Source organism: Drosophila tropicalis, unplaced genomic scaffold (genome assembly GCF_018151085.1).
Source record: "Drosophila tropicalis isolate 14030-0801.00 unplaced genomic scaffold, ASM1815108v1 contig_593, whole genome shotgun sequence".
NCBI lineage: Eukaryota > Metazoa > Arthropoda > Insecta > Diptera > Drosophilidae > Drosophila > Drosophila tropicalis.
Window position 1 is genome coordinate 8,867,010 of NW_027173070.1, and position 26,431 is coordinate 8,893,440.

General features: G+C 33.8%; 2 protein-coding genes across 15 annotated transcripts; one reads left to right on the top strand and one right to left on the bottom strand.

The window, feature by feature from the left end:
• On the top strand, positions 1-26,034 carry MESK2 (misexpression suppressor of KSR 2). Of its 14 annotated transcripts, XM_068291944.1 has the most exons (9): positions 4,215-4,817; positions 4,879-4,971; positions 11,207-11,521; positions 17,052-17,150; positions 17,780-17,973; positions 18,041-18,161; positions 19,386-19,950; positions 20,019-20,103; positions 24,335-26,034. In XM_068291944.1, the coding sequence occupies exons 3-9, from the start codon at positions 11,292-11,294 to the stop codon at positions 24,739-24,741; spliced, it is 1,701 nt and encodes a 566-aa protein (XP_068148045.1). In that variant the 5' UTR covers positions 4,215-4,817; positions 4,879-4,971; positions 11,207-11,291; the 3' UTR covers positions 24,742-26,034. The 14 variants fall into 14 exon arrangements, with proteins under 14 accessions (XP_068148056.1, XP_068148045.1, XP_068148044.1 ...); XM_068291943.1 differs by having other exon boundaries at positions 4,215-4,971; XM_068291945.1 differs by having other exon boundaries at positions 4,216-4,971; positions 17,064-17,150.
• On the bottom strand, positions 924-3,854 carry TAF1C-like (TATA box-binding protein-associated factor RNA polymerase I subunit C-like). Its single transcript, XM_068289000.1, has 2 exons — positions 3,771-3,854; positions 924-3,606 (listed from the first exon to the last, which is right to left on the bottom strand). Exons 1-2 carry the CDS (start codon positions 3,805-3,807, stop codon positions 998-1,000), a joined length of 2,646 nt encoding a protein of 881 aa, XP_068145101.1. The 5' UTR covers positions 3,808-3,854; the 3' UTR covers positions 924-997.
• Positions 26,035-26,431: the final 397 nt, after the last annotated feature.

Consider the following 26,431-nt stretch of genomic DNA (forward strand, 5'->3'; position numbering starts at 1 on the left):
ATTTAAACTTTATATTATTTTAGAATTCATTGAATTTGTGTGTAAATCAATTTTTGGCCAATCTAACATATTTGAACTGATCTGTAATATTTGTTAACCAAACAGTGAAAAGAAGTTCGTGAACCACAGTTTTAAGGTAACATTTTGCCAATTTCTTACAGAGGTTTTTATTACTAAATATATCTACATACGTACGTATATAGACATCCGATCCTTGCAATTGCAGATATATTCAATAATAAAGTAGATTTTTAAGGATTTTAATTCGGCTTAATTGCGTTTATTACCTATATTCTTATCTTGATATCTATCCTAATGAATCTGGCTTATTTACTAAATATATCTACAATATATAAATATATAGGTACCGATCTAATTCTTTTAAATCTGTTCATAAACTTGGTATACTTATTGGTTTATCTTATTATATTCCTTTTGCCTAATTTTAAGTTTTAATTTTAAATTTTGACGATGTAAGATTTCTCACTTCGGTCAAATGCTTTTGTTGGGCACGATTGTCATTATTCAATTGGGCTGCCAAAAATTCTTGATTTAGCACTAAAGATGTGGGCTGAAATACCATAAAATATAATAATTTAGTTTTCTAAGTTAAGTATCTACATAAATAAGCAAATCCTTACAAAAAGAGTTGATTTGTTTCGTTGTCTATTGAATTTCTTCCTGTAAATATTTATTTTACACGCTATGTTGTATATTTCATTTTTGTATTTTGCACTCATATCATTCGTATTTAGTTATTGATAGTCTTCAGATACACATACATATGTACTTACATTCTCCATTCCAATCCGCGTTCCTTGATCACTTCATATTTATTTCTTAATTATCTTTGGAATACTTTTTATTCCAAGTTTTGGCATTACAACTTTTGTCTGCAATCTCATTTGACATTAGATTAGACATTTTTTTATAAACAAAATCATTTAGTATTTATTTACATATTTCACATGTATGGTAACTATGTATTAATATTGGCTTAAAAACCCTTTGTGTGCTTGACTTTAGGTTTCGCCCGTTTGGGTGCAACTATTTGCTGTGAGGTAGAAGCGGTGGCTTCGAAATCATATTCAATCGCAGTAAACTGATCAACTTCCAGTAGAGAATGGCGACGTTCATCGGAACAGTTTTCAAGTTTGGGTACTATATCGCCTGGTATCTCTATATTGGGTATTGGCACTTCGGAATAGTCTGCATATTTGGCTTCATAATGCTTTAAGAGATTTGTGCCTGGCACAAAAGGTTCATCTTTGGGTTCTCGTTGGGGACCAGGTTCATTGGCTAAATTTTTTAGCCAATTTGCCATACGATCTTCCATTTTAATTTGTGCATTGTCTCCCTTCTTTAACTTCTCATCGATCATATCGATGTTAACATCTCTGGTCTGATCATATTCATCCAAATCCCAAACACTCAGAAGACGTGTGGTAATCATGTCTGTATAACCCCCCAACTGAAAGGCTGATTGTTGCCATGGGCCACGATTTATAGTTCTTTGTTTGGGTATATCTAAAGCTTCAGCTTCATCTTCAGGAGGAGTTGGTGATGATGCTGCTTCTTCTGGCGTTGGAGACTGTTGTTTCTTGGCGGGTGATTGTTGTTCTTTGGCAGGTGACTTTCCATTTGCTTCATTGCCATTTTCACTCTCCTTATCCGAATCGTCGAAACCATAATCAATGACTATATCTTCCACTACAAAAGGCTTTTCATCTTCGGCAACTCTCTCTTCGTCAGATTTTAATATATCCCTTAGGACACTAACATGTTGCACCTCTGTGCATTTAAGCTTTCTCTGATCGACATTTTTCTGCACAAGATTGGCAAAATAACTTATTGCCTCTGCCGTATGTAGACCAGTTCTTAATTCCTCCTTCTTTTCCTCTTCATCTCGTGGAGTAAACCTCTGGCAATAGACATCTCCTATGGAAGTACAGGTCAGTAACTGAGCAAATGATTTGTCTGAGCTGTTTTCCAAGGTTTGAAATTTCAATCCAGTATGACAACATTTTACACGCTCTGGCAGATCGGCATAGACACTAATCGAACCACGTAGACGAGCATCAGCGAGAGCTTCGTCCAAACTTGGTGGGGCATAGGGAAGACACGGTGAGGTTGGGGTTCCCAGACAATTTTGTAACTCACACAGTCTTTGATCAGAGGGTAAAGCACTGCCAAGGGCAATATATTCATTACCCTCGAAAACGCAAGTGTCCATGAAAGTGGGAGGATAATTCATTTGATGTGTCCATGTCACAACCGATCGATCCGATAACTTTTTACCCATCTGACGCATATCAAGACAATGCAACTTATGATTACTAGCCACATAAAGAAGATTCGGATTTACACTACGATGCAGACAGGAGAATGTTTCACATTGCTGTGAATACAAACTGGAGGAGAAACAAGGATTCAAATTGGAATTCTCGCACCGCATGTCCACAGTAAGAAATACTGGCTGGGCGGCATAATAGAAACAATTTGCATCCATAGCCAATAATTGAGCCCACGTGCTATTTGATTGCTTGAGACTTTTCAACAGACACACATCAAATTTAGTTACTTGCTGCTCCGTGGACATGTCCATCTGTTGTATGGAGCGATCCTGACAGGCCAATGCCAAATGCTTGGCCTGACCCAACGATTGGGCGGCACTTATGAAATTTGCCTCCTGATTTGTGAAATTACTATGGCATTTTAATGTAAAAACTTCCTTCTCGTTTTCGTTTTCGTCATCATCATCATCATCGTCTTCGTCTGGTTCATTCTTTTTTATTTCGTATATGGAAATTTCCTTAAGAAATCTGGTTAAAAAGAAATGCCCATGATTAACGAGATAACTTTCCAAATTAATTATTTCAAATATTTCGCTTGACATTTCCGCACCAATCCTTTGGCTATGCTTTGGCGTCCAACACTCGGCATTTGGTATAACTTCTGATACATGGATTTCTCTCAGTTTGTGGCCACTCACATGCATGGCGAGAGTTTTGCCCTCAAAGGTCATCAATTGGACATTGCCACCGGTATAATAGTAATCATAACTATCTCTAAAATATGAATTCTCCTGTGTGGCTATCTGTTCGGCCATATCAAAGAGATGCGTATCGTAAATTCTCTGCTCATGCTTTAATTCGCGATCCTTCATCTTCTTCTGTTGTGCCTTATGTTGGGCCAGAGTCATTTGCAGTTGTCGCATCCATTCCTCACACGCCTGAGTGCGTAATGTGCAAGGATCTACTATGGGTGTGTGGCAATTGGCTATATATACGGGAACCGGCATTGTTACCGAACAGCTGGGAAACATTTGTATGGCGTCATCCAGTTTTACATTCATCCCCCTGTTGACTGAGAAATGGGCAAAATGTGGCGTATTTTCCATGACATTTCGTTGTAAATGTTCCATCCCATTGTCGCCATTGTCGTCACCATTCTCATCTTCCAGCCGTGAGGCATCTTCTGCGTTTGGTTCATCGGCATCGAACTCGCTGCCGGAACTTGATCCCACATGTTCCCCACTTCCCTTGGAGTGTATGGTGGAGTTGAGCTGCTCCAGCTTTAGTTTCTTAGTATATCTTCGTGGCATGTCTAGAATTTCGAAATAAAAGTGAGCACAGATAGAAAAACGTTCCTTGGCAAAAGTGCGAACTCAAAAGCACGATCACCACGTGCTCCTTGCTCTGACAATGACAAGTTGTTTGCACGGTGTTTCTTTCGTCCAGTTGATGTTATCTTGGCTTTTGTTTAGTTACTTGTTGCATCAATTTTATTGAATAAGCGTAATTTCATACAGATTTAAATTTAATTTAGGGCGCAATTGTAAATTGTTTATGTTTCGCCACAACGTGCTTCTTCTTTTCATCTAAATAGTGTGACCATATCAAAGCTAAAATGCTAAAAATACTAAAAAATACCTCCATGTGAAATAAAATGTCCAAAATGTTAACAAGTGCAGCAGAAAGTTTTCGTACACCTTTGAAATAAATATCAAAATCAAGTAAATGTTAAAACATATAGCTAAACTAAAAAAAGGTATATTTGTTTTTCAATTATGCAGGCGTTTGATTATATTTTATGTTTGTTTATATTATTCACTTGCATAAAATAATTAATTACTTTTCCGACTCTGTTAACGGCCCATGTAGCCTAACAGTTCTCTTGTAATTTCTGCCTGTTAACAGTAACGAAAAAAAACAGAATAATTTCAGAGCTCGAGCAAAAAAGACGGAATTACGGTTTTTAGCGAATAGGAAAATAATTTCTGAATTAAGAAACACCGCTGCTGCAGAGTTCAAGCGTTTTAAGCAAGTTAAATTAAGTGTGTTTGTTCGTTTAAATTATTTAATAATTGGTGTTTTGCGAGTACGGTTCCCGCCTGACCGCGTGTATATGTAAGTGTGTGTGTGCTTGTGGGTGTTGCGTGTGCGCGAATGAGAGAGAAAAACACACAAAAAAGCAAAAAGAAATATAATATACAACGAAAAACGAAGAAAAATTACACAAGTCGCCCAAGTCAAGAGTTGTAAAAGCAAAGACGAAAAGTTTTATTGATTTTTTTCACACCTAAAAAGACGGCAGGCAGACGACTCACACACACAGACACACAATCACCCATCCATACACACACACACAAATACATACACAACGTTTTTGTTGTTGTTGTTGTGTTAAAGTTGCAATTAAAGGAAGAAAATAAATCAGAGTTTGAAAATATAAAACCAAAAATCGAAATAATAACGGAAAAACTGGAACTGGAATTGGGCTGTAGGTTGCTACACGGACTCGGCCAGCAGTTAACGGTAGTTTTCCACAAATTGTAATTACACCTGCTGGTCAGATAATCCTCCCACACACACACAGCACAACCGGTCGCCCTCACCACCCCACCGACCCATTTGATTTGCAAGAAGGAGAAGGAGGCGGAGAAATTTATATAGACACAAAGAGCGTCAGGTGAGTTTTGATGTCCCACAAAACACACACACACAGTGTCTCACCCACACTCACACCAACACACCTTCACACACACTCAAGTCAATTAAAGAACAGACAAGATAAAAAATGGTAAAAAAAAAATACAACTAAACAAATATTTTTCATTTGTTTAGTTGCATTTTCTTCCTTCCATCACACATATATATATATATATATACAATAACTACTTACTACTACTACGACTACTTTACTTCCCCCCATACACCCACCCACTCCCTCTCTGTTCCTTTTCTCCATACACTCTCTCTTTAAATGCGCTCGCCTCATCACATTCATTTTGCATCCATTTATGAATTGAATTTTTCCTTTTTTCGTTTTTTATTTTCTTTGTCAATTAGCACAAAAACTGTTTGTCTTCTTCTTTTTATCACCTAGCACCTTAGTTTAACATTTCTTTGTTAATCTTTGCATGTTGTGTTAAATGGTGTAGTCGTTGTTGTTGTTATTGTTGTTACTTTATCTACTAATGCATCTTATATTTACTTTTTGTTTTGTGGTCCTTTTATATATATTTTTTTATATTTTATTTTATGCTGTTAATTTTGACAAGCCCCAAATGGCTTTTTGGGGCTGGTTTTGTGTTCGGCTTTCTCTGACGTAATCTCGACCCTTCTCCTCTTGCCCTTCTCATATCCTTCTCATTTTCTGCACAATTTTACTAACTCTAAACGACCTCCAAATAGAAAAAAAAAACCGAAAAAAATAAAACAAAGAAAAAAATAACAGCAGCTGAAACTTCGCCGCAATCATTTTCGAACAGTTACTTTACTACAGTAATGCCTCGTTAAAGGCAACAGAGAGACAAAGGAGAATCTTTTGAAAACTTCAATTAGTATATTTGATTAGGAAAGCGAGTCCATTCTTTTAAAAGATTTGTAACGATATTTGGGGAATTACTGATAAAAATGGGCAGATTCAGGGGTTTCATCCTAGCGCCAATCAACCATTTCGGGTTATACGCAATCCTTGTTTATCTTAGACAAAGATCTTACAAAGATTACACCTAAATAAATTTTATACATTTTTTTAATGGGCCTTCATATTAAAGGATTGTTGTTTTGCAGTAAATTAAAAGTAATGCTATATCCTTTTTCGAATTTCGATGTAAGTTTGAATTGGAATGAGTTGTTTACAGTTTACTTTTCGAAAAGTTTTTACAAACAAATCATTCATTTACGGTAGAAAAATAAAGAATTGAATTCCGCAGAAAGAAACTAGATGAAATATTTTCTCAGAATTTTAAATCGATTACTCGAATTATTAATACTTTTTCTGTCTCTCTCTTTCCCCCATTAGATTAGACGAGTTTTCACTGTAATTGTTATTTGCTCGCATTTCTTATGGCTGTTTTGGTGAATTTTATTGCTCTGGTTGAAGTGGGGAAAGGGGAGGAGGGGCCTTGAAGGATTGGTGGTGGTTGATGATGGTTCAGTTTGGTTTGGTTTGATGTTTAACCTGTCGGCGCCATCACCAACTTTTGTTTCTTCCTCTTCTTTTCGCTCATATCTATTTTTTTGTGCTTTCATTTTAACTTTGTTTAACTTTCTTGCATATTTAATGCGTAGGTCAGTTTACTGAATATAAACACACAAGGGACGAATGGAGAGTCCAAGCTAGGTCCTACTCCAAGTCCGCAAATTGCTTTTGGCTGTTTGTTGCGCCCTCAGGTGGCACTCTTGGCTCTTCTTCCGTTTTCTTTTTTTTTTTATATATATTTTTATATAACTCCTCAAATCGATTGCAAACACGTAACACAAACGCCCTCGTCCTACTGTGCTGTGTTGTGGGCCTGCTTCTTAGCGGCGGCGTCCTGGTTCCAACATCCTGCAACACACACACACACACAGACTCATGTAGTATGTTCTGTAGGTAGTCATCGTCATCGTGTGACGTTCATCGTGGCCTGCGGCACAGGCAGCATGGAACAAGCAGCAACCATCCAACCTGAACCAACACTGACATAGCGTGACATTTGGCTTCCATTCGATTTAGTTGGTTTTGCCTACTGAAAAAAGCGGAAACCAAAAGAATATTTGAATAATTTGTTTTCCATGTATGTGAATGTAAAAGTGTATTCGTGTTTTGGCCCAAGCGAATTCCTTTCTCAATATGGCGCAGACATCCTTGAAATTATTGGACAAATTGAGCCTAAACAGATTTGAGTTTGTGTGTGATATATCAATCTTTCAGCATTGTTTCGTAAGGACTAACTCTGTTCTGTGTTTACTCTACTAGTAAATTTACAAAATGGGAAATTTGTATTAATCCTTAAACTTTTCAAGCCGAAATTCTAAAATTTTTGAAATTAAAATTACAATTATCTAATAATTAAAAGCAAATCGCAAAGAGTAATCTCTGAAAATATTAATTGGAATAAACTTCCTTTTTTAACATTCTTTCTGAAATGTTTCCTTTAGGCCAATCCATTCATATTGAAGATTTGATCTCTTTGCTCGTGGAAAAGTTTTCCATATGAAATGCATTTTACGTGTATTTGTATTGTACGTATATTATGTGTGTGTTGTTCCTGAACGGTTGCCATGGGCGACCTGCCAAATTGTCGATATTTCCTTTCGTGTACGCGAAAGAGACCATTTTGGCCTGCCCACTCTCCGGCCGACAACCCGCCTGCCTGCCTTGCAATTGTAATTATGAATAATTCGTCATAAATGGCACTTCTACCGTTTTCTGAGTTCTCTCTTGTTCCTCGTTCTATTACTCTTTGTGTGTGTGTGTGTACGAGTGCAATTATCGGAATTGAAGTGCCCCAGATGCCAATTGGCTACATAAATCGGTTTTATACCCAACCTACCTGATGTCTGTGGGCCATGTTCTGGTCATTATATCATCTTGTATGTACCTATGTGTGCCGACTTTTTCTCTCTACTTTCCTCTAGTTTTTTATTGTTATCATAGTCCCATAAATCGCTTAGCCAAAAAGGTCAAAGTTTAAGTGCAAAAAAAGTGTGATGAGGGCGACACAAAAAAAGAAAACCAAAAAATGAGCAGATAATAGAGACATTTTACCTATAAATTGCCATGAGCCAAAAAGGGTAGAAAACATAATGCGGTATTAGGTCAATTTTATACACAATTTCAAATTGGTCTCCATAGGGTTGAGACCCTGAGTTAAGCATTTTGAAAATATTTAAAGGGAAGAAGGTCTGAAAGTTTTTTATGTTTTATGAAATTGTTTAAAATCAAAATCATCTTTTAACTTTTACAGTAATCGACAGGTAACCTAAAATGTAAAAGAATGTAAGAACGCGTCTAACGTATTGACTAGGAGTGTTCTTGCATTTTAAACTATATTGAACTATATATTCATCATACAAATTGAATATCAATCTCAAAGAAATATACATATGTGCATGTTTGTACATATATATGCGATAACATTCAGTTGATTTAATATATATGTAAGTAAACGTTGAGTGAATATAATCTAGCAAAAGTTGTTGATAAGAAATGAAGATCGGAACAATCAGATCATTTGATCTTATTTTAATTCGTTTCTCAACTCTACACAGTTGATAAGATAGGATTTGCTGAAGCACATGTTTGTACATATATATGTTATACACATTAAATATATGTACATATATCATATATAATAATGTTATACTTTATTTCCAATGTTGAACTGAATGGCACTTTACAGTTTTCTTAATAGCAAAAGTTTATTTTTATTGCCCCAGACAAATGTGCAGTGAAAATGCAGCTAAGAATTATCGGGTCATTTGTTTTTATATAATACAAAATCTAGTTTTTTTTCATTATCTCTCTTTCCCACTTACTACTTCGCTATCTAGCTCTTTCCTCTTACTGACTCAATAATTTATCATACGCAGTGTTGTCTCTCGGTTTAGAATATTGTTTGTGTTGTTATTTTGTTTGAGACGCAAAATGAAAAAAAGGCATAACGAGTTTTTTTCTTTCTACTTATATATATATTTATATATATATATATATATCAATTTATTTAGTTGTATGTACATAGTATATCGAGAGCTGGAAGCGCTCTGTCAGGGGAGCTGCGTCATTGGCCGTCCCAGGGCGACCACTCGACTGCGAAGCTTTTGCTGTTGCTCTTTTTGTCGTTTTTGCTGCCATTGTGATTATGATGAGGTGATAAATTCTTTTCGGTGACGCACTTAATCAGACCCTCGCATACATACGTATGTATGTATGAATATAACTTTGAGGATTTGTCAAACTTTTTTTTTTTTTTTTTTTTTTGGTTTGTTGCTCTTGGCATGTGTATTTGAAATTTTCATGTGGCTCGAGTTCAAGCCGCAACCCTTGGCATAAAACTGGGTTAATGTAATGCATATGCCAGGGTGCTGCTGCATGGGGCTAAAACTGAGGAAAGTAAGGGGACGGAGAAGGTGGTTAGAAGTGGTTTCGACACACACTGCAATGTGTGACATTCTCTCGCCTTCTATGCCAGTAGCTTGATTTTTGTTCTTGCCCCTTTCCGCCCTCCCCCCTCCCTTTCTGGCATATCTCGTTTCAAGTACGAGCATTGACGCCAAAAAGTTCAGTAGGACAGTGGAAATTCATTATGTTGAAAAAAAAAAGATGGACGTATAATGCAGCATACGGCTACGACTCTTCATATTTAAGATTTTATAATATTCAGGTTTAATTTTTCACCATACAATTCAGGTGTTAGAAACTGGTAAAATAAATTGATTTTTTTCTTGCTCCAATCTAACTTTTTTAAAAATGGACAAAGCCAATTGCAGGAAGCCAAACTGGGGCAAAAATGTACCAAATTTCAAAAACAAATCATCTTTTAATAATAAATGTTTAATTTTGAGTTTTACTAGCATTTACTGATAATTTTTTTTCTATTAGCTCAACTTAAAACTGGGATTTCAAGATTTCCTTCGAATAGTCTTGGCGAAAGCAAAAAAATTTTTTAAATCATTTATTCCTATTAAATCTGGTCTTTGCTCGCTTCTTAAATTCTTTAAAATAACAACAAAAATATAGATATGAAAGCTTTGGGATTCTTGATTAGTAGGTACTTAGAGCTTTATTTGATATAATCTCATTTCTCAGCTTGCAAGTCATGTTACGATAGCTTTTGTTTGAGCCCCAGCATTTTGGTTCAGTAAGTGCAAAAACCTTTCATTTGTCTAAAGATAATGAGCCATTAATCAGTTTGATGTACAATCAAATAAAGTAATCAATTGCCATTTGACTTTAGCAACAAACTTTGCAAAAAATTAGTAGTACATACTGAAAAAACTTGCTGTAGCATTGGGTTGACTTGAGGTCACTTCGACTATGTTTCTTGATATCCTTTCAAAGTTACGGCATATCTAATTATAGTCGGCGTTTGTATAGTCAGTGCAAAATTGGTGTATCATATTTTCTTAGATATTTTAACTTTAAAGTTGGTTCAAGCATTCATTTACAGAGATGGAAGTTATATTTTTATTGGGCCTTGACATTGACTTATCTAATCCTGTTGAATTTTCACATATTTAAACTTAGATTTACCTAACAAATCATAATAAAAATTAGATCATTTCATTGCTTAACCCCTCCTAAAGTAAAAGCTAATCGGTGAAAGCTGTGTAAACCCTTGAATAAAAAGGAGTTCCCCCTAGCTTATGCAATACGTTTTGGTGGTTTTTGGTGTTTGCCTCATTTATTTTATTCATTTTGGTTGAATGGAAATTTGATTTATTTGTTTAATGAATCATTTTGATTCATATAATTTGTGAAACACCTTTTTCAAAAAAAACAAAAAAGACGCTTTTTGTATTGTTTTTTGTCGTATAAAGTTATTCTATATATACTTTTGTTTATTTATTTTTTTATTCTATGATTTATGTTTTTGTGACGTTTTGCTGCGGATGTGCCACGCTCTTTTTGTGTAACATACAAATACTACTACATATGATAAATATATATGTATATATTATATACAATATACTCCATCTGAATGACATTAATGGATTGATGCCTCGCTGTGTGGCTGCCATCTGATGAATCCAATGAATAAAAACAAATAAACACACTCACAACAATTGCAATTGTTTGTTATAATTTACAAACAAACAACTACAACAACAACATAAATATGCACGAATCTGCAACAACAAAAAAACTGCATGCACACACAAACACACCACACACACTCTCACTCACTCACTCACTCACACATGCGCATCTATAGCGAGTGAGGAGATTTTGAAAACCCAATTTGCAAAATTTGGAAGAAAAACGATTTAAAACAAACAAAGAAACAAAAACAAAAAAACATGCCACAATCAGAGGGCGGCTATGTATCAATGCCAGCTGTTTTGAATGGCAATGGCAATGGTTCTAGTGGTGGTTCAATTTATCAGACCACCACAGAGCCAACCTCATCACCCTCATCGGTGTTTGAGAGTGTTAAACGGGTCATAGGTCAGGCCATCAAATCATCACCCGGCGATAGTGAGGAACTGTTGCGTTCGGAGCGACAGACCATTGTTGTTGTTAATTCCAGGTAAGTAAGTTTAACTAATCTCATAATCTCAGCTGAGCACCCTCCGATTATGAAAATGTTTTATTTTTTATATACTATTTTTTCTTGCTTTTCCATTAACTTTTCTCGTCGTGTTGTGTAAACACTTTTCCCTCAATTGCAATTGCATGTGAAATTTGCTTTATTATTATGATTATTATTATTATTACAACCAATCGTTTTCTTCTTGTCATTGTTATTGCTGTTGTTGTTGTGAGCTTACGTTTTTGTACGTTTTCAATTTGGAAATTAAAAAGGAAATATTACATTCGCTCACATATCTTTGGCATTTCCGCTTAATAAACAAAAAAAAAAAGCTTAATATCATTCATCATCGACGAGATATTTTTGCGGGTTCTACAAGGCATTACAACAAATTGATCATATATCATTATTTATATATCATTTATTAATTACTTGTACAAGTTACAAACACAAGTGGCGCCCCCTGTTATATTTATTAGCTTTTTATTAACTCTTCAATCACAAAAATTCAGAATTCTTTGAAATATGGTTTTATGTGTTGGGAGATTTAAAGATTTTTTTAAAATCATATATCACATGCAACGAAATTATAGTCAGTATATGATCTTAACGACTTAAAAGACTTAAAAAGTCGAAGAAAGTCTTCAATTTTGTAAGTTTTTTGTCTATATAGCTCAAATATTTTAAAAACCCAAGTCGTATTTAGTTTCTCAAGCATTCTCATCTTTAAATAGCCAACAGATTCGGAAGCGTCAAAAATTACAAAGTCAAGTATAAGGCACTTTAAAATATTTTTCATTACGAAATTCAGGCACCAAATTTTGTCATTTTAAGCCTGTTCTCGTTTCAATTCCCAATTCCCATTAAAACTTCGAAGCTAAGTTCGAAACACCATATGTATTAGCTGAAATGATTGCAAATCCTGACAAAAATAACTCAGGTTTTATTTGCGAATTGTTTTTAAACTAATTTGGTTCTTATTATTAGAAAATTTTCAATTACTTTCCATACCACTGACTGCAAGGCAAAGATTTGAGCAGGTCTTAAAAACGATTCTTAAAAAAACACTCATAATCTGAAAGGAGGACAGCTCTGATTTTTATCATTAAAAAGAAAGCTGACTGTACAATCAACTTAATAAACAGAGCAAAATTGTATACACTTATAAATTAGTGTACACATAAGCTAATCCTAAAGATTCTTAGGCTCTAAGTTGTTCAACATAAAATATTAAATAGTTAAATACTTTGCCAAAATGTTGAAATATTTGTCAACAAGAAAATGTAGGTTTATAAACTTTGCCATTATTATTATTAAGAAGAAAGCTGACAAAATGAATTTTTCAATTAACTTATTAAACTTAACGTTGCTTGCCCCTTTGTGCAAGATTTCTCTACAAATTCTCTTTCATTCTTACAATATTTTTGAAAGGGCATGCAAAAGTTTTATATAAGAGCTTATTTTTCTTTTAAATAAAATTTGTTTGGTCTTTTGTGTTGTCTTTTGGTTAGCCATGACTCAAGGTCGTGGCTGCCTGTGCAGTTCCGTGCAGTTTTGTCAATACAACAAACCAAAGTGCAATGTAAACCCAAAGCTGAACTCAACAAACGCTTGAGTCATAGAGTCATCGTTGTTGTCGTCGTCGTCGTTGTCTCAGTCACAGTCTCAGGCAACAGTAACAACGAGGCTAGATCGCAATTTGAAGCAATTTAGTTTCAGTTTGCAGCAAACAGTGAGAGTTAAGCGACGACCGACCCACATTCGTATCGCACACATTTTGAGCTATTTCTGGCCACAAAACAGTTTAACTCATCATAAATTATCAAGTGCTCTAATTAATATTTCCGTTTTGCCAGTAAGTGGGGGCGGCCTCATCAGTGATTTACTCTTCAATTAATATTTGCATTAAAATGTGAATGAAAGACTTGAAATTAACATGAAAGAACAAAAAAGAGGTCAATACGCAGTGAAACCACTAGAAAGAGGAATGGAATCGATCAAATTCTTCATATAACATTTATTCAATATTATCAAAACTGAACTAAAATCATAAATTTTAATTGAAATTTAAGAGTAAAAGTTCAAAAGGGCCAATAATGAAGAAGACGGTTATCTTCAATGTTAAAACAAGTTGGGAATTACAATTAGATGAAGCAAAAAATTAAAGCATACTGTTTTCAATTCCGAAACGTTTCCTTTAACGTAAATCGCTTTGATTTTCATCTAATGTCAGAATAGATTTAAGATTTAAATTGTACTAGGTCGAAGCAAGGTTTAAAAGGCAAACGATAATACCAACAAATCATTACTCAACTTTATTTGAAATGGAATACAAGAGCGACAAATTTATTGGAATGGACAACAAAAAAAAGAACCAATAGATTTCAATTCGAATTAAATAAAAAAAAAACCTTTAATTTTGTCACTTAACCTTATTTACATTTAAAAGTGAACAAATTAAAAGTTTTGTTTTGTTTTTTGTGTATAGCAGAACGTTGTTGGCGACGTTGCTTTAGGAGTCGCTGTTTACACTTAGTTTCTTCAGTGCATTGCACTTTCTGCCTTTGTTTGTTCGCACTTGCGAGTCTCTGCTTACCTCGGATTCAATGGAAATACGAAAGTTTTTCGGTTCTAACCGGTTAGTGGCTGTAAGCGCCGCTTGTCGCTGCATTAATAAAATACGGAGAAAGAAAATAAATATATACACAGAAATATCTGATTAACGGTATAAGTAAAAACCTCCATACAAGCAGTCATAAATATATGTTCCTTGGAGAGAAACACACGTCTAAGTAGCTACTTACATACATAGTGGTAGGTAAATAATTAATACCACCTTTAGGTAAATTTAATATATGTATACAAGTACCTGAAACCTCCAGCGAACTGGAATGACCAAAGTGCTAATCAGTTGTCATATATAGAATTTTGGGACTAACTGTAAGCCAACACATTTTAAGGTTTCAAACACAGTTCACAATATGAGTATATAGTAGGCAAAAAAATTAACTTTTTACTGGTCCTGACATTTAATGTTAGTTATTCAACAATTTTTAGACAAGCAATAAACAAAATTTAAAAAAAAAAAACAAGTAAAAAAAGTCGTGGAAGTACATAGATCGGACAATGGACTAGAGACAGAGTCGACCATCTTGAAGAAATAACTCCAAACTATTGGTTCTGTTTCCAGTTCAATTGGCAGCTACCTATTATTCGACTTCTTTTCGGTTACTACTTTTCTTATTCCCTTATTCCACTTTAATACATCCTTCTACATCACATCATGAAACGGGCACAAGGTTTTCGTTCTTTGATTATGGGTCCACCCGGTGGGGGCAAAGGATATATATCGCACAAAATCGTCCAAACCTTTAATGCAGTTCACATATCAACGGGTGACATGTTACGCCATCATATACGCCACCGAACGCCTATAGGCAAAGAGGCCCAAGGATATACCACAAAAGGAAAACTAGTGCCTGATCATTTGCTCACAGATATGGTCCGGGAAGCTATTCAGCGTGTTGGCGAAAGAAGCTATATACTCGATGGTTATCCACGTAATATCAAACAATCCAACCAACTTGACAGTTTTGTTAAAATGGATTTTGCCCTCAACTTGGATATGCCCCATCATGCCATTGTGGGTAAACTCAAAAATCGTATGATACATCCACCATCGGGTCGAGTGTACAATAAGGGAGTTATGGCTCCCAAAGTTTCAAATCGTGATGACGTCACTGGTGATCCATTGGTGCGTCGTGAAGATGATGCTCCAGATGTGGTCTTGTCACGCCTACTGAGCTATAGTGATCACATGAATCCCGTGATTAAACATTATCAAAATAAATTCATACTCCAAACGATATTTGTGCGCCGTCATGAGAATTTGTGGCCCCTTGTAAAAAGATTTATAAAGAGACGCTGGAAGCAACGTATTCCTAGACCTCCAGGACTTGACCATGGAAGAAACTTTCAATGTAGACCATTCTAAAAAGTTATATCCGTTGATCAAAGTTCAAATTTTATTTGATTACATTACAAAAAGAGAAGATACATTTTGTTTTATTACCCAAAGTAGATGTAGGTTTCGCAAACCAGAAATATTTTCTGCTTTTTATTGAAGGCAAGAATTGTTTAAGGTGGTGCTATTTTTAGGTTCAGAACTACATCGGTATTTTAGCGCGAGGGTCTCAGAGGACCTTTTATTTCACTACTTACAATTCAAAATTGTAATTTTTGTTCAGAGAAACTCCAAGAGATAACTGAAAATGGTTTTTATCAATTGTAGGAGTCGAGTAAATCAGAATTGACATAAGAGAACGCTGAACGTCTCAATTTTGTGACCCCCCCTGTATATGAAAAGGAAACGAAGCGAAAGTTTCCTGTGAGTGGAGCTAGAACTGTATTTCATAATTAATACATATAAATTTTGTTATGTAGCCCTCAAATGAATCTCAAAACATATATAACTCTTGCCAAAAGTCATAAAATATTTCAATTTGGAACTAGGATTCTGCACTAAACTAGATTATATCATCAAATATTTCAATTTAGACTTGGGTCTTTTATATACTATGTGCATCATAACAATAAAAACAAAACTATTACCATTTGAGACTGGGCCAAAAAATTGATTTGAATATATGTACATAAGTTGAAGAGATTGACTGACAGGACCAAGGACACATATTGGAAGGGAGGCGGCAACATTAACTAATTGACTTTTCTCTATGCAGGGATATAGTGAAAAATATGAATTTTTGTTTGTTTATTAGGTAAATTACCTAGGCACATGTGCGGTGCTACAAAGCTCTCTTTCACTCCTCCAGTGGGCAATCTGTGGTGGAATTTTTGGTGGGTGGGAGACGACAACTAGTTTACCATCGCCACCCACTCATTTACCTTTGCCACTGCCACCGCCGGCTCATGGGTTTCTCTCTCATATTTCTGGCGCCACTTGTTTGTTTTGTTTGAGTTTCCATTTTAGTTGGGGGCTGGCGGGGACAACATTTTTACCCCGAATGACATTGCGTGACTCATTTATTTACATTTACGTAACAACGTAAAAACGTAATGTGAAACAATGTCCTTGGGAATACTCTAACTCTCGTCCAAGTTCCATCCATCCATCCATTCATTCATGACCATCACGCGCGCGCTTTCACAATTCATTTTTGCTTCCTTCATTTCTCCCATGTACATAATCAAAGGATAATACTGCCTTCTACTTCTGAAAGTCTGTCTCACTCTAAATCTATAACTATTGAACTCCTCTATTTGTACACTATCAAAACATATATATATACACTTTACATACACATATATATTTTGCGAATTAAATACACTGAGCGAAATATATATACATACATACATACACACATATTAGCAAAAGAAATACAGAAACTCGTTGCAAAAAAACAAAATGAAAAGAAAAGAAAAATCAAAAAAAGATCATTTTTTTCTTTTGTATTTTTGGTTTCTTCCTTTTCGGTTTGCTCTCTCTTTTTCTTGCATGCTCTCATAGTATTTATTTCAGAGATCGGGACAAAACCGGTAAGACACTACTGAACACCAAGATGCCATCAGCACCAACACACACTGCCGAGGAGGCACATCTGCTGGGGTAAGACCTAAAACCAGAGTTAGCCTAGTAACTTAGAAGATATACAATATATAGAGTTAGATACATATAGCCAAGTAATATGAAGATTGTAACTAATTTTTTTTTTTTGCTGAAATAAAGCCCCACCGAAACATACAACCACTCTCACACAACTAGCTACACACGGTTTTTGTTTTTGTTTTAGTTTTTGTATAAAGATATTATTCCAGTTGATTTATAATCAGTTTCATTTTTAGATATAATGATGTATTGTTCAGTTTTTATGCAAGTAAGACTGATAAACAAAAATCCAGTATGTAAACCCTTACATTATATTGATATCTCTCTTTCTCTTTTACTCTATGGAATGTGTTTTTGCGTTTTGTTTTTGTTTAAGTTTATAATAATATATATTTTGATTGTTTGTTATGATTTATTGATTAGAGTGTAGAAGCAGCGCGCCTGAATGAGATCAACCTTAATAGTATATACAAGTTTATGAACAGATACCAACCCCCGCCCCCGCCAAGACCAATCCCGAACTGCCATAACTTATGACACAAAATGATATATGTACCTATATATATGTACATATATAATTTACTTATTTTTTATTCTAAATTGCATTGCATCTTCTTCTAATGATTTAGCACCATGCCCATTGATCCGATGGATGACATTGAATTGCGTTCCGTGCAATTGCAATTCCCCAATGCCCGTGGCTCCATATTGGAGGCCTGTGAACAGCGTCGGGTGCCCACAGATAAGGGTGATATACATGTGGCCATTCAAGGTGATACATCGAAACCGGCCATTGTCACCTATCATGATTTGGGTCTGAATTGTAAGTCCTTTCTAATTCTCATAAACTGTATCTTAACTAATTCTCATTTTGTTTCTGGTTTAAACAGATGCTACCAGCTTTGCTGGCTTCTTTAATTATCCAGTGATGCGTGGCCTGTTGGAGAACTTTTGTGTTTATCATGTGACCGCACCAGGACAGGAGGAGGGTGCACCCACATTGCCAGAGGAGTGAGTAAAAATTATCATCATGATAATGATTTAAAGACAGTCAATTTGTTTTCAACTACATAATTATGAAAATTAGAAGAATTTTCTTTAGTTTGAAGCTTGAGCTAAAAATTTGTTGAGAAATTAAATTGAGATATAAATTTATAAAATTAGTTAGAAATAGGTCAAACAACAAACTAAGGAAAAGTCAAAAATTGAAATGGAAAAATGGAATGAAAAAGTAAAAATCATAATTTTCGTTAATTTTGTGAATTTTAGTGAGTTTATGTTGGACAAGTTTTTGCTATAAATTGAACATTTTTGATAAAAATAGATAAAATACCTTTCAAAAAGACTATATATAGAGAACTAATAAGCTAAGGCGGCGTTTTAAAAGGACTAAACATATTTTAAAGTCTGTATCTGTAGATTTCTAATCAGGTCTGTAAAATGTGCATAACGATAAGAGTTTCATTTGGAAAACACATTCAACATTTCATAATGAATTGAAAAATGTTCCTTTCAACACACAGCAGATGTCGGTGAAACGATATAATACTGCTTATAACGATAAACTCGGAATGTCTCGACTCGCTTACATATAAACATTGATGAAAGCACTTTGGGTGATAACAATATCGCTTTTAACGATATGCCGCTTATAGGGAAAAAATTTCAACACCGATAGGAAATAATTGGTTTTTTCAATTGTAGTTTAAGCAATAATCAGTTATAACGAAGAAATATGGTCAGCCCTTTGAGTATAGTTATAACCAGCATCTACTTTTTCAAATTTTTTAGTCATTTTAATCGTCGAAGAAAAAATAGTAGCCTTATTAAAGGACATTGTGGGGACATAGCAAAATACGCATATGACGCATATTTTGTTGCTTTCATTTGTTATCTCTAAAACAATGAACATATTTGAAACATAGTTTAGGGCAACTTTTTAGTATGAACTCATTACACATAATCGTATCTACTTGTGTTAACTTAACGTTCAATAACATGATTTATACTTCCAACAAATTCCCAAGAAAATTGATTGACTACCATATAACAATCAACATTATAATCAATAAAAGTTATAAAGGCAAAGAAAACAAAACTGTACAATGAATTTTTTTCTGAAAGAACCGAGGAAAATGTTTCCTAAATAAATTATAACTAGATTTTACATAAAATATACATTTAAAGACAATTTTAGTCCAAATATCTAATTAATCATATAATTTTTTTTCTTAGCTATGTCTACCCAACAATGGATGAATTGGCTGCCCAGTTGCTTTTCGTTCTGTCGCATTTTGGTTTAAAATCGATAATTGGATTTGGAGTTGGTGCTGGAGCAAATATATTGGCTCGTTTCGCACATGGCCATCCGGATAAGGTTGGAGCATTGTGCCTGATCAACTGTGTGTCAACACAACCGGGATGGATTGAATGGGGCTATCAGAGTTTCAATGCTCGCTTCTTGCGTACCAAAGGCATGACCCAGGGTGTCATTGATTATTTGATGTGGCATCATTTTGGACGCAATCCGGAGGAGCGTAATCATGATTTGGTGCAAATGTATAAGCAGCATTTCGAGCGTGCCGTGAATCCAACCAATTTGGCAATGCTAATTAATGCGTATATACATCGTAATGATTTGCATTTGGCACGAACACCACCAGGCACACCTGGCACCGAGACGGCTGCCACCACATTAAAAATGCCGGTGATTAATATAACTGGATCGCTGTCGCCACATGTCGATGATACGGTGACTTTTAATGGACGATTGGATCCAACAAATTCGTCATGGATGAAGGTTTGTAGGGACAATTGATAACCAAACTCAAACTCATCTCTAATCTTTGTTTTTACTATCATTTCTAGATTTCCGATTGCGCTTTGGTTCTGGAGGAGCAGCCGGCCAAATTGGCTGAAGCCTTTCGGCTATTCTTGCAGGGCGAGGGCTATGGTAAGTGTTAGATAACACAGCAGCGCACACACTCAACCAACCAACCAACCAACCACTTCAACTCCAACAATCTACAAAAAAAAAAAAAAAAAAATCAAATCTAAATCTACCACCTATCTTTATATCTCTTAGTCTTACACCTAAAATCTCCCAATTTGGAGCCATTCACTTATTAATCATTAAGTGAGAGAGAATCTCCCCCCCTCAGAAGAAGTCTCTAGTTTCGCAAGTGATTAATCAAGTTTACAGTTCAGTTCCAAATCGAATCAAATTCCAAAGATGAAAAGCAGTATTTCCAATTAGTCCCTCGACTATAATCCTCAAACCCCCACCCACCTTAGAGTATCTAGAGTAATTATTGAAGAGAAAATTGCAAAAACCAAAAGAAAAGTTTTTCCACAGCTTTTTCATGTATTAAACGAAACTAAAACCAAAAAAAAAAAAACTCGGAAATTGTCAAGCGTTTTGTAATTTGGTAACCAAAAGAAATAAAAAAAATTTAGTAAAATATATAAAAAAAAAACAAACCAATTGGCTTTTCAAATAAATTATATAATTTATATATACAAAAACAAAAAACTATATACAATATATATATTATATGTAACAGTTTTACAAATAATAAAATCAAAATCAAACGATTAACAAAAGTTGTTGAAAATCAAATCAGCGTTTAAAATTAGTCCGTCTCAGTTGTCTCTTTGTCTGTCGCCATAAATTCCCTACCCTCACCACCCCCCACCCTCACTATCTCTCTCTTTCTCTGATAATTCTCTTGAACACACACAACTGATATGAAAAACAAAGAAAACTCCATTTTCCAACATTTTATCAACGAAAATATCTCAATATTCTTCATCTTACTTTGTTTTTTTTCATTTCTTTTTTTCCTTCTCCAAAAACTGCTTGTTTTTCGCTACAAAAAAACTGAAAAAAACCAACAAAAACAAACACATAAAAATAATAACAAAAAAAAAAAAAAAATTATATATATAAATAATACACAATCAAACAATATGTACAAAAAAATATATATATCGCCGCCTGCCTGCCTTAACCCCGCCCACTTTGTCTGTCTCTCTATCCAACTAACTATCTCTTGTCACACTCACTAATATCTCTTTCATTATGACACCCAATAATCTCTCTCTCTGGTCATTTGCTTCCTTCATTATAATCATTTCTCGTCTTTATTTTTTGGGGGGCTTCGCGTTTGACTTTCGTTTACAAATAACAACTAAAAAAAACAATAATAATGAAATAAATTAATGGTATGTATATTTGTACACACGCACACACACACACAGTGTCTGAGAAACCCACTCAATAGGCAGCTTGAAGAACAAAACGAAATAAAACCTTTTTAAACAAAAATTCTAGTTTGGAATGCATTTAGCTAAATTAAATAAAATTAAATATTATCTACAAACAAAAATTGATATAATCGTAGAGCTTAGAAATATATATAGCACACACACACACACACACAGACAGAGAGAGAAAGAGAGAGGGCGAGAGAGAAAGTGATTGTCCTTGGAAGCTTTGAAAGCTTCTCTTGCAAAAAAAGGACATTACCTTTCTCTTACTTTCTCTTTGTTCCTCTCTCTATCTCTGTCTCTTTAAAACGTAGTTTTGCTCCGTTTCTGCCTTTTAATTGCTATCTTTTCCTCTATCTTTATCAATATTTCTCTTGCTCTCGCTCTCTTTACTCACTTACACTTGCAAAAATGTTTAATTTATTTTGATGTTTTATTTATTTTATTTATTTACACGCAATGAAATTACAAAAAATAAAAACTAAATATGTATTCATACATATAAATCCATGATATTGATAAAAACGAACCACAACATTTCTGAAGCTGTTGGCACACTACAAAAGTTGGCGCGCAAAATCTCAATGGCCAGTCGGAGCAGCTCCAATCACATTGATCTGAGTGTGCATTAAAACACAACAAACCCACCCACCCACACATCCACAACACACACACACATGTACACACACTCAGAGAGACAGAGAGAGGAATACTGTGTGAGGTGCTGATCCTCGCGGGACTTGGAGGGAGAGCGACCCAATATACAATCAATGAATCAATCAATCAATCAATTAACAACAACAAAAACATTACGAACATTACATTACACACGAGTGAGAGAACTTTTTGGAAGCCACACAACAACAACAACAACAACACTTATAACGCTGAAATAACAAAATGGCAAACAACAACAACAACAAAACAACATAAAATTCTTCTTTTAGTTCTGTGATTTCCAATTGATTATTATTTTTCAGTTATTATTTTCTAATTTTTCCTTCATATATACATTTTTTTTGGCTTTGTTGAGTTTTTTTTATATTAATTATTATAATTTATATTCTTTTATATATATATATATATATGTATTTCTTATATGTATCTGTACGGTATTGTTTAGCTTAAGATATTGGAAATTCATTTAAAATGAATTTGATTAATAATAAAACCAAAAAAAATAACAAATGAAAAGAAAAAACCGCAATGCTTATGTATATGTATTTAAATATTCTATAAATATATACATACATATGTATGTATGTATGTTTATTTATAATGTGTGCGTTTTGTTTGTATTTGTCTATCATTTCATAATTGAAATCATATTTTTAATGCTTATTGTCAGTTTTGTAAGCAATTATGTTGTAGCATTTAAAATTTTAGTTAACACTGGGCCATTGGGCCCCTTAAAGTATGCAAAATGTTGGACAAGTATTTATGTTTTGCAAACATACATATGTTCTTTCGATATGTTCTGTATAAAAATTGTCTACAAAAAGCGTTTGCTTTGGGTTTTTCTTCGGTATCCAAAACTTCTTTAGTATATTCTTGGATTGAATATATCTTCCAGATGCTCAAAATCAGAATTATGTTTATAAAGTACAATAACAGGACTTACTTACTTACTCTAACAGAAGTCAAAACTGATCAACAAATTGTCTATAAGCAAGTTATCAATGAAAGTCCTGCCTGGGGTTATATATTATCTTCATTTATGAACAGAAAATAAGGAAATTTCATGACTATTTCCAGAAAACGATTCGAAAAAGATTCGTATATATCCTGAAATTAAATAAAATGCTGAGGTGGTTAGCTACTTCATTTGCTCCAAGACTTTAAAGTAGAAGTACACTATCTGAGAAGTGCCCAAAAATATCCGGTTCTTAGAGATTTCAGAATTGGCTTACGTAAAAAAAATGTTCGCTTAGATTTTAATATCAAACCCAAAAAATATGAATATTTTTTTGAAGCAGGTATAAATGTCCTAAGGTCAAACGGTTTTCAAAGTTCATTGTTTGTAAACAGAGAAATATTAAATTTTTCAAGAATTGTTTAAGAAACAATCAAATTATTGGTCTAAACTTTGCCTTGTTTCAAGTTTTACACTTTACAGATTAAAAAAGCTGCTTAGATAGTTAATCTATTATTGATTTTTACATTTCTCATTTGTTAAAGCTTCATTTTAATTTTAAAAACTCACACACACACACACACACATCACAATACAAAATACACGCATACCAACGCCTAAATGTATTGAAGCAATAAAACTTTATATATTTACAATACTTTATACAAATATACATACATAAAACATGGACAAAGAACAAAAAAAAAAAAACAACGCTAATAAAACAGATTTAACAAAATACGTACATATGCAAAAAAAAAAAAAAACAAACAAATATAACGAAAATAATTCAAAGTGTAAGCTTTTGTTGTATATTTGAGAATTCTAAATAAACCAAACGAATTATGAGAAATATAAGTAAAAAAAAAAAAAAAAAAAAATTCCCAGAAAATTCGAAATTGGATTTTCTTTTTTCGTTAAACTTTCCCAAAAAAGAAAACAAATAGCAGGAAACTGGACTATATAGAGAGGAGAAGGGGGACCTCTTATATCTTCATATATCTATCAGTATCGCGAGCATCATCATCCAATCAGCATGTGCAGAACCAGCATCCAGCATCAGCTTTCATCCTGATCATACATCAACACAAACTACACACACACGCACACACCGAAGCAGCAGCAAAAAAAAAACCAACCAGAAAACCTAAAAACAAGAAAAAACTTTAGATAAAACAAAACAAAAAGTCAAGTAAATAACAAAAACCAAAACTACTACTACCTTCCCCCCTAATACTACTACCACTCCAATACTCCAATAACAACTTGAACTGGGCCACAGCAACACCTTTATCAACGCCAGCTAGCTCACCCTGTGGCACCAAATATCATACCTATTCATCGATATTCTTTGCCAACTTCCGGGAGCAACAAATGCAGGCAATGCAGGAACGTGAAAGGCAATTGAATCTACGTTTGGGCCAACGTCTTAGGGAAACGGCCATCAATTGTCACCATGGTGAGAATAATAATGCCGCATCGAATGACAGTGCTGTTGCATCCGAAATGGAGGAAGAGGAGGATGAATTGGTCGATCAGGATCAGGAGGAGAATGGTAATGGCAATCGAGCCTATATGACAACTACAAATGCAACAACAACGGATACATCGGGTACCCTATATTATGGCACACAAAACAACAAAATACGCATCACTGAGAATCCACTGCCCGAGCCGGTTAGCTCTTAAATACTAAAACAAAACATACTAAAACACACACACCACACACACACACACACACACACACAACACACAAATTGTTATTGTTGTTATATGAAAAAAAAAAAAAGATATAAATTAAACATACCATATTTAAAATAATAATAAACAGTAAACACAGCAGCAGCAGCCAAGCGCTTAGCCCAGCAGCATTAGCCTAAAACTCTTACCATTTAGACTTTATGCCAAGCCGTTCCAGAAATCGAATACACCGCAAAAACAATAATACCAAAAACAAATGAAAGCAATTCAAGAAATCACACCGGAAGTTATGTTCGGAAAACCGAAAGGAAGCTTACATATATAAAATAATAATAATATACCCTTGCAGTTTCTCGACTAGGATCTATATAGATCTTAAGTTTATGATCTAAAGTATATTTAAAAATCATTGCGAAAGAATTTTTTGAAAGAATTCGAACTAATACATAGTTAAAATATTGTTTAAAATTGATTCTTGACATATCCTAAACATTTTTGAACTTCATCTATTGTAAACTTCATAGAAGTTTTACTAAACAGAACTCTTAGTGACATATCTAAAATTTCTTTTTTTACGGCTATAAGTTGTTATATACATATTTAGTGTTAAATTTAATTTACTTTTCATCTTTGGTTCAAAAAACTAAAAAAAAAAGCCTCTGCAAGGGTATAAACTACTAATACAAATCAATATAAATTTACGGAATTGTTCCCAATACCGATTTTTTCTATATCAATCTATACATTTTTTTTTTAATGACCTTTCGATTTGATATTTGTATATAATTTATTAAATCTTCAACTTTTTTGTAAGGTGAAATCTAAAAACAAATCGGAATTGAGAACAAAACTGTAAAAAAAAAATATATATAAATAATAGATACATTTAAATGTATGTATGTATATGTTATGTTACTTCACCAAGAGATATCGAAATGGATTAGTTGAAGTATTTGTAATTTATACACTTTGTGCCTGAAGCGTAGCATAAAAAAAAACCAAAAAAGTAAAACAAAAATAAACCATACTTATTGTTACATACAAAAATATTCAACACAAAACCAAAAAAAAAAAAAATAATAATAATAATCAAATGTTTTAGTTAAACCGTTAAATTTCTAATTAATTGGACGACATTTGGTTAATTTTTTTTTTTGGTTTAATTATATTTTATGGACAACGTTGATCAGAGATTAAGAGCTTGCTTAGTTGTTGTGACGAGAATCTACAAAAAAGTTTATAAACAAATAAAGCATTTTCGCTTAAATGTTAAAAAAAAAACACAAATAACTAACTGTTAAATTAATCACAAACAAAAATAAATGAATCCCAAAAAAATGTAGCATATCAAAATAATAATTTAAAATCTCTCTCAAAAAAAAAAAGGAAATAATAAAATAAAAACACAGTTTAGCTAACTTGTAGACAATTGAGGAATAAAAATTAAATAAATTCAAACACTTAACACACACACATACACTCACATAAAATAACATTAAAGAATATACAAAAAAGAAGAAAAAAAACTAAAGAAAAAGAGAAAAAAAAAAAAAAAACAATGATAAACCTCTTTTGCAAATAACTTCGAATTCAATTCAATAAAAGTTTTAGAAGCTTAACATTGATATTTGCGTTTAAGTATTGAAAACTTTATGGCAACGAATATTCAAATACCCTC

Excerpts from the sequence above, each read along its gene's own strand:
- TAF1C-like (XM_068289000.1), bottom strand. The coding sequence starts at position 3,807 with ATGAAATTACGCTTATTCAATAAAATTGATGCAACAA. Across the intron at positions 3,607-3,770 it reads CAATAAAATTGATGCAACAA|ACATGCCACGAAGATATACT; the intron begins GTAACTAAACAA and ends TCGAAATTCTAG.
- MESK2 (XM_068291943.1), top strand. The coding sequence starts at position 11,292 with ATGCCACAATCAGAGGGCGGCTATGTATCAATGCCAGCTGTTTTGAAT. Across the intron at positions 17,974-18,040 it reads TCATGATTTGGGTCTGAATT|ATGCTACCAGCTTTGCTGGC; the intron begins GTAAGTCCTTTC and ends TGGTTTAAACAG. Across the intron at positions 19,951-20,018 it reads CAAATTCGTCATGGATGAAG|ATTTCCGATTGCGCTTTGGT; the intron begins GTTTGTAGGGAC and ends TATCATTTCTAG.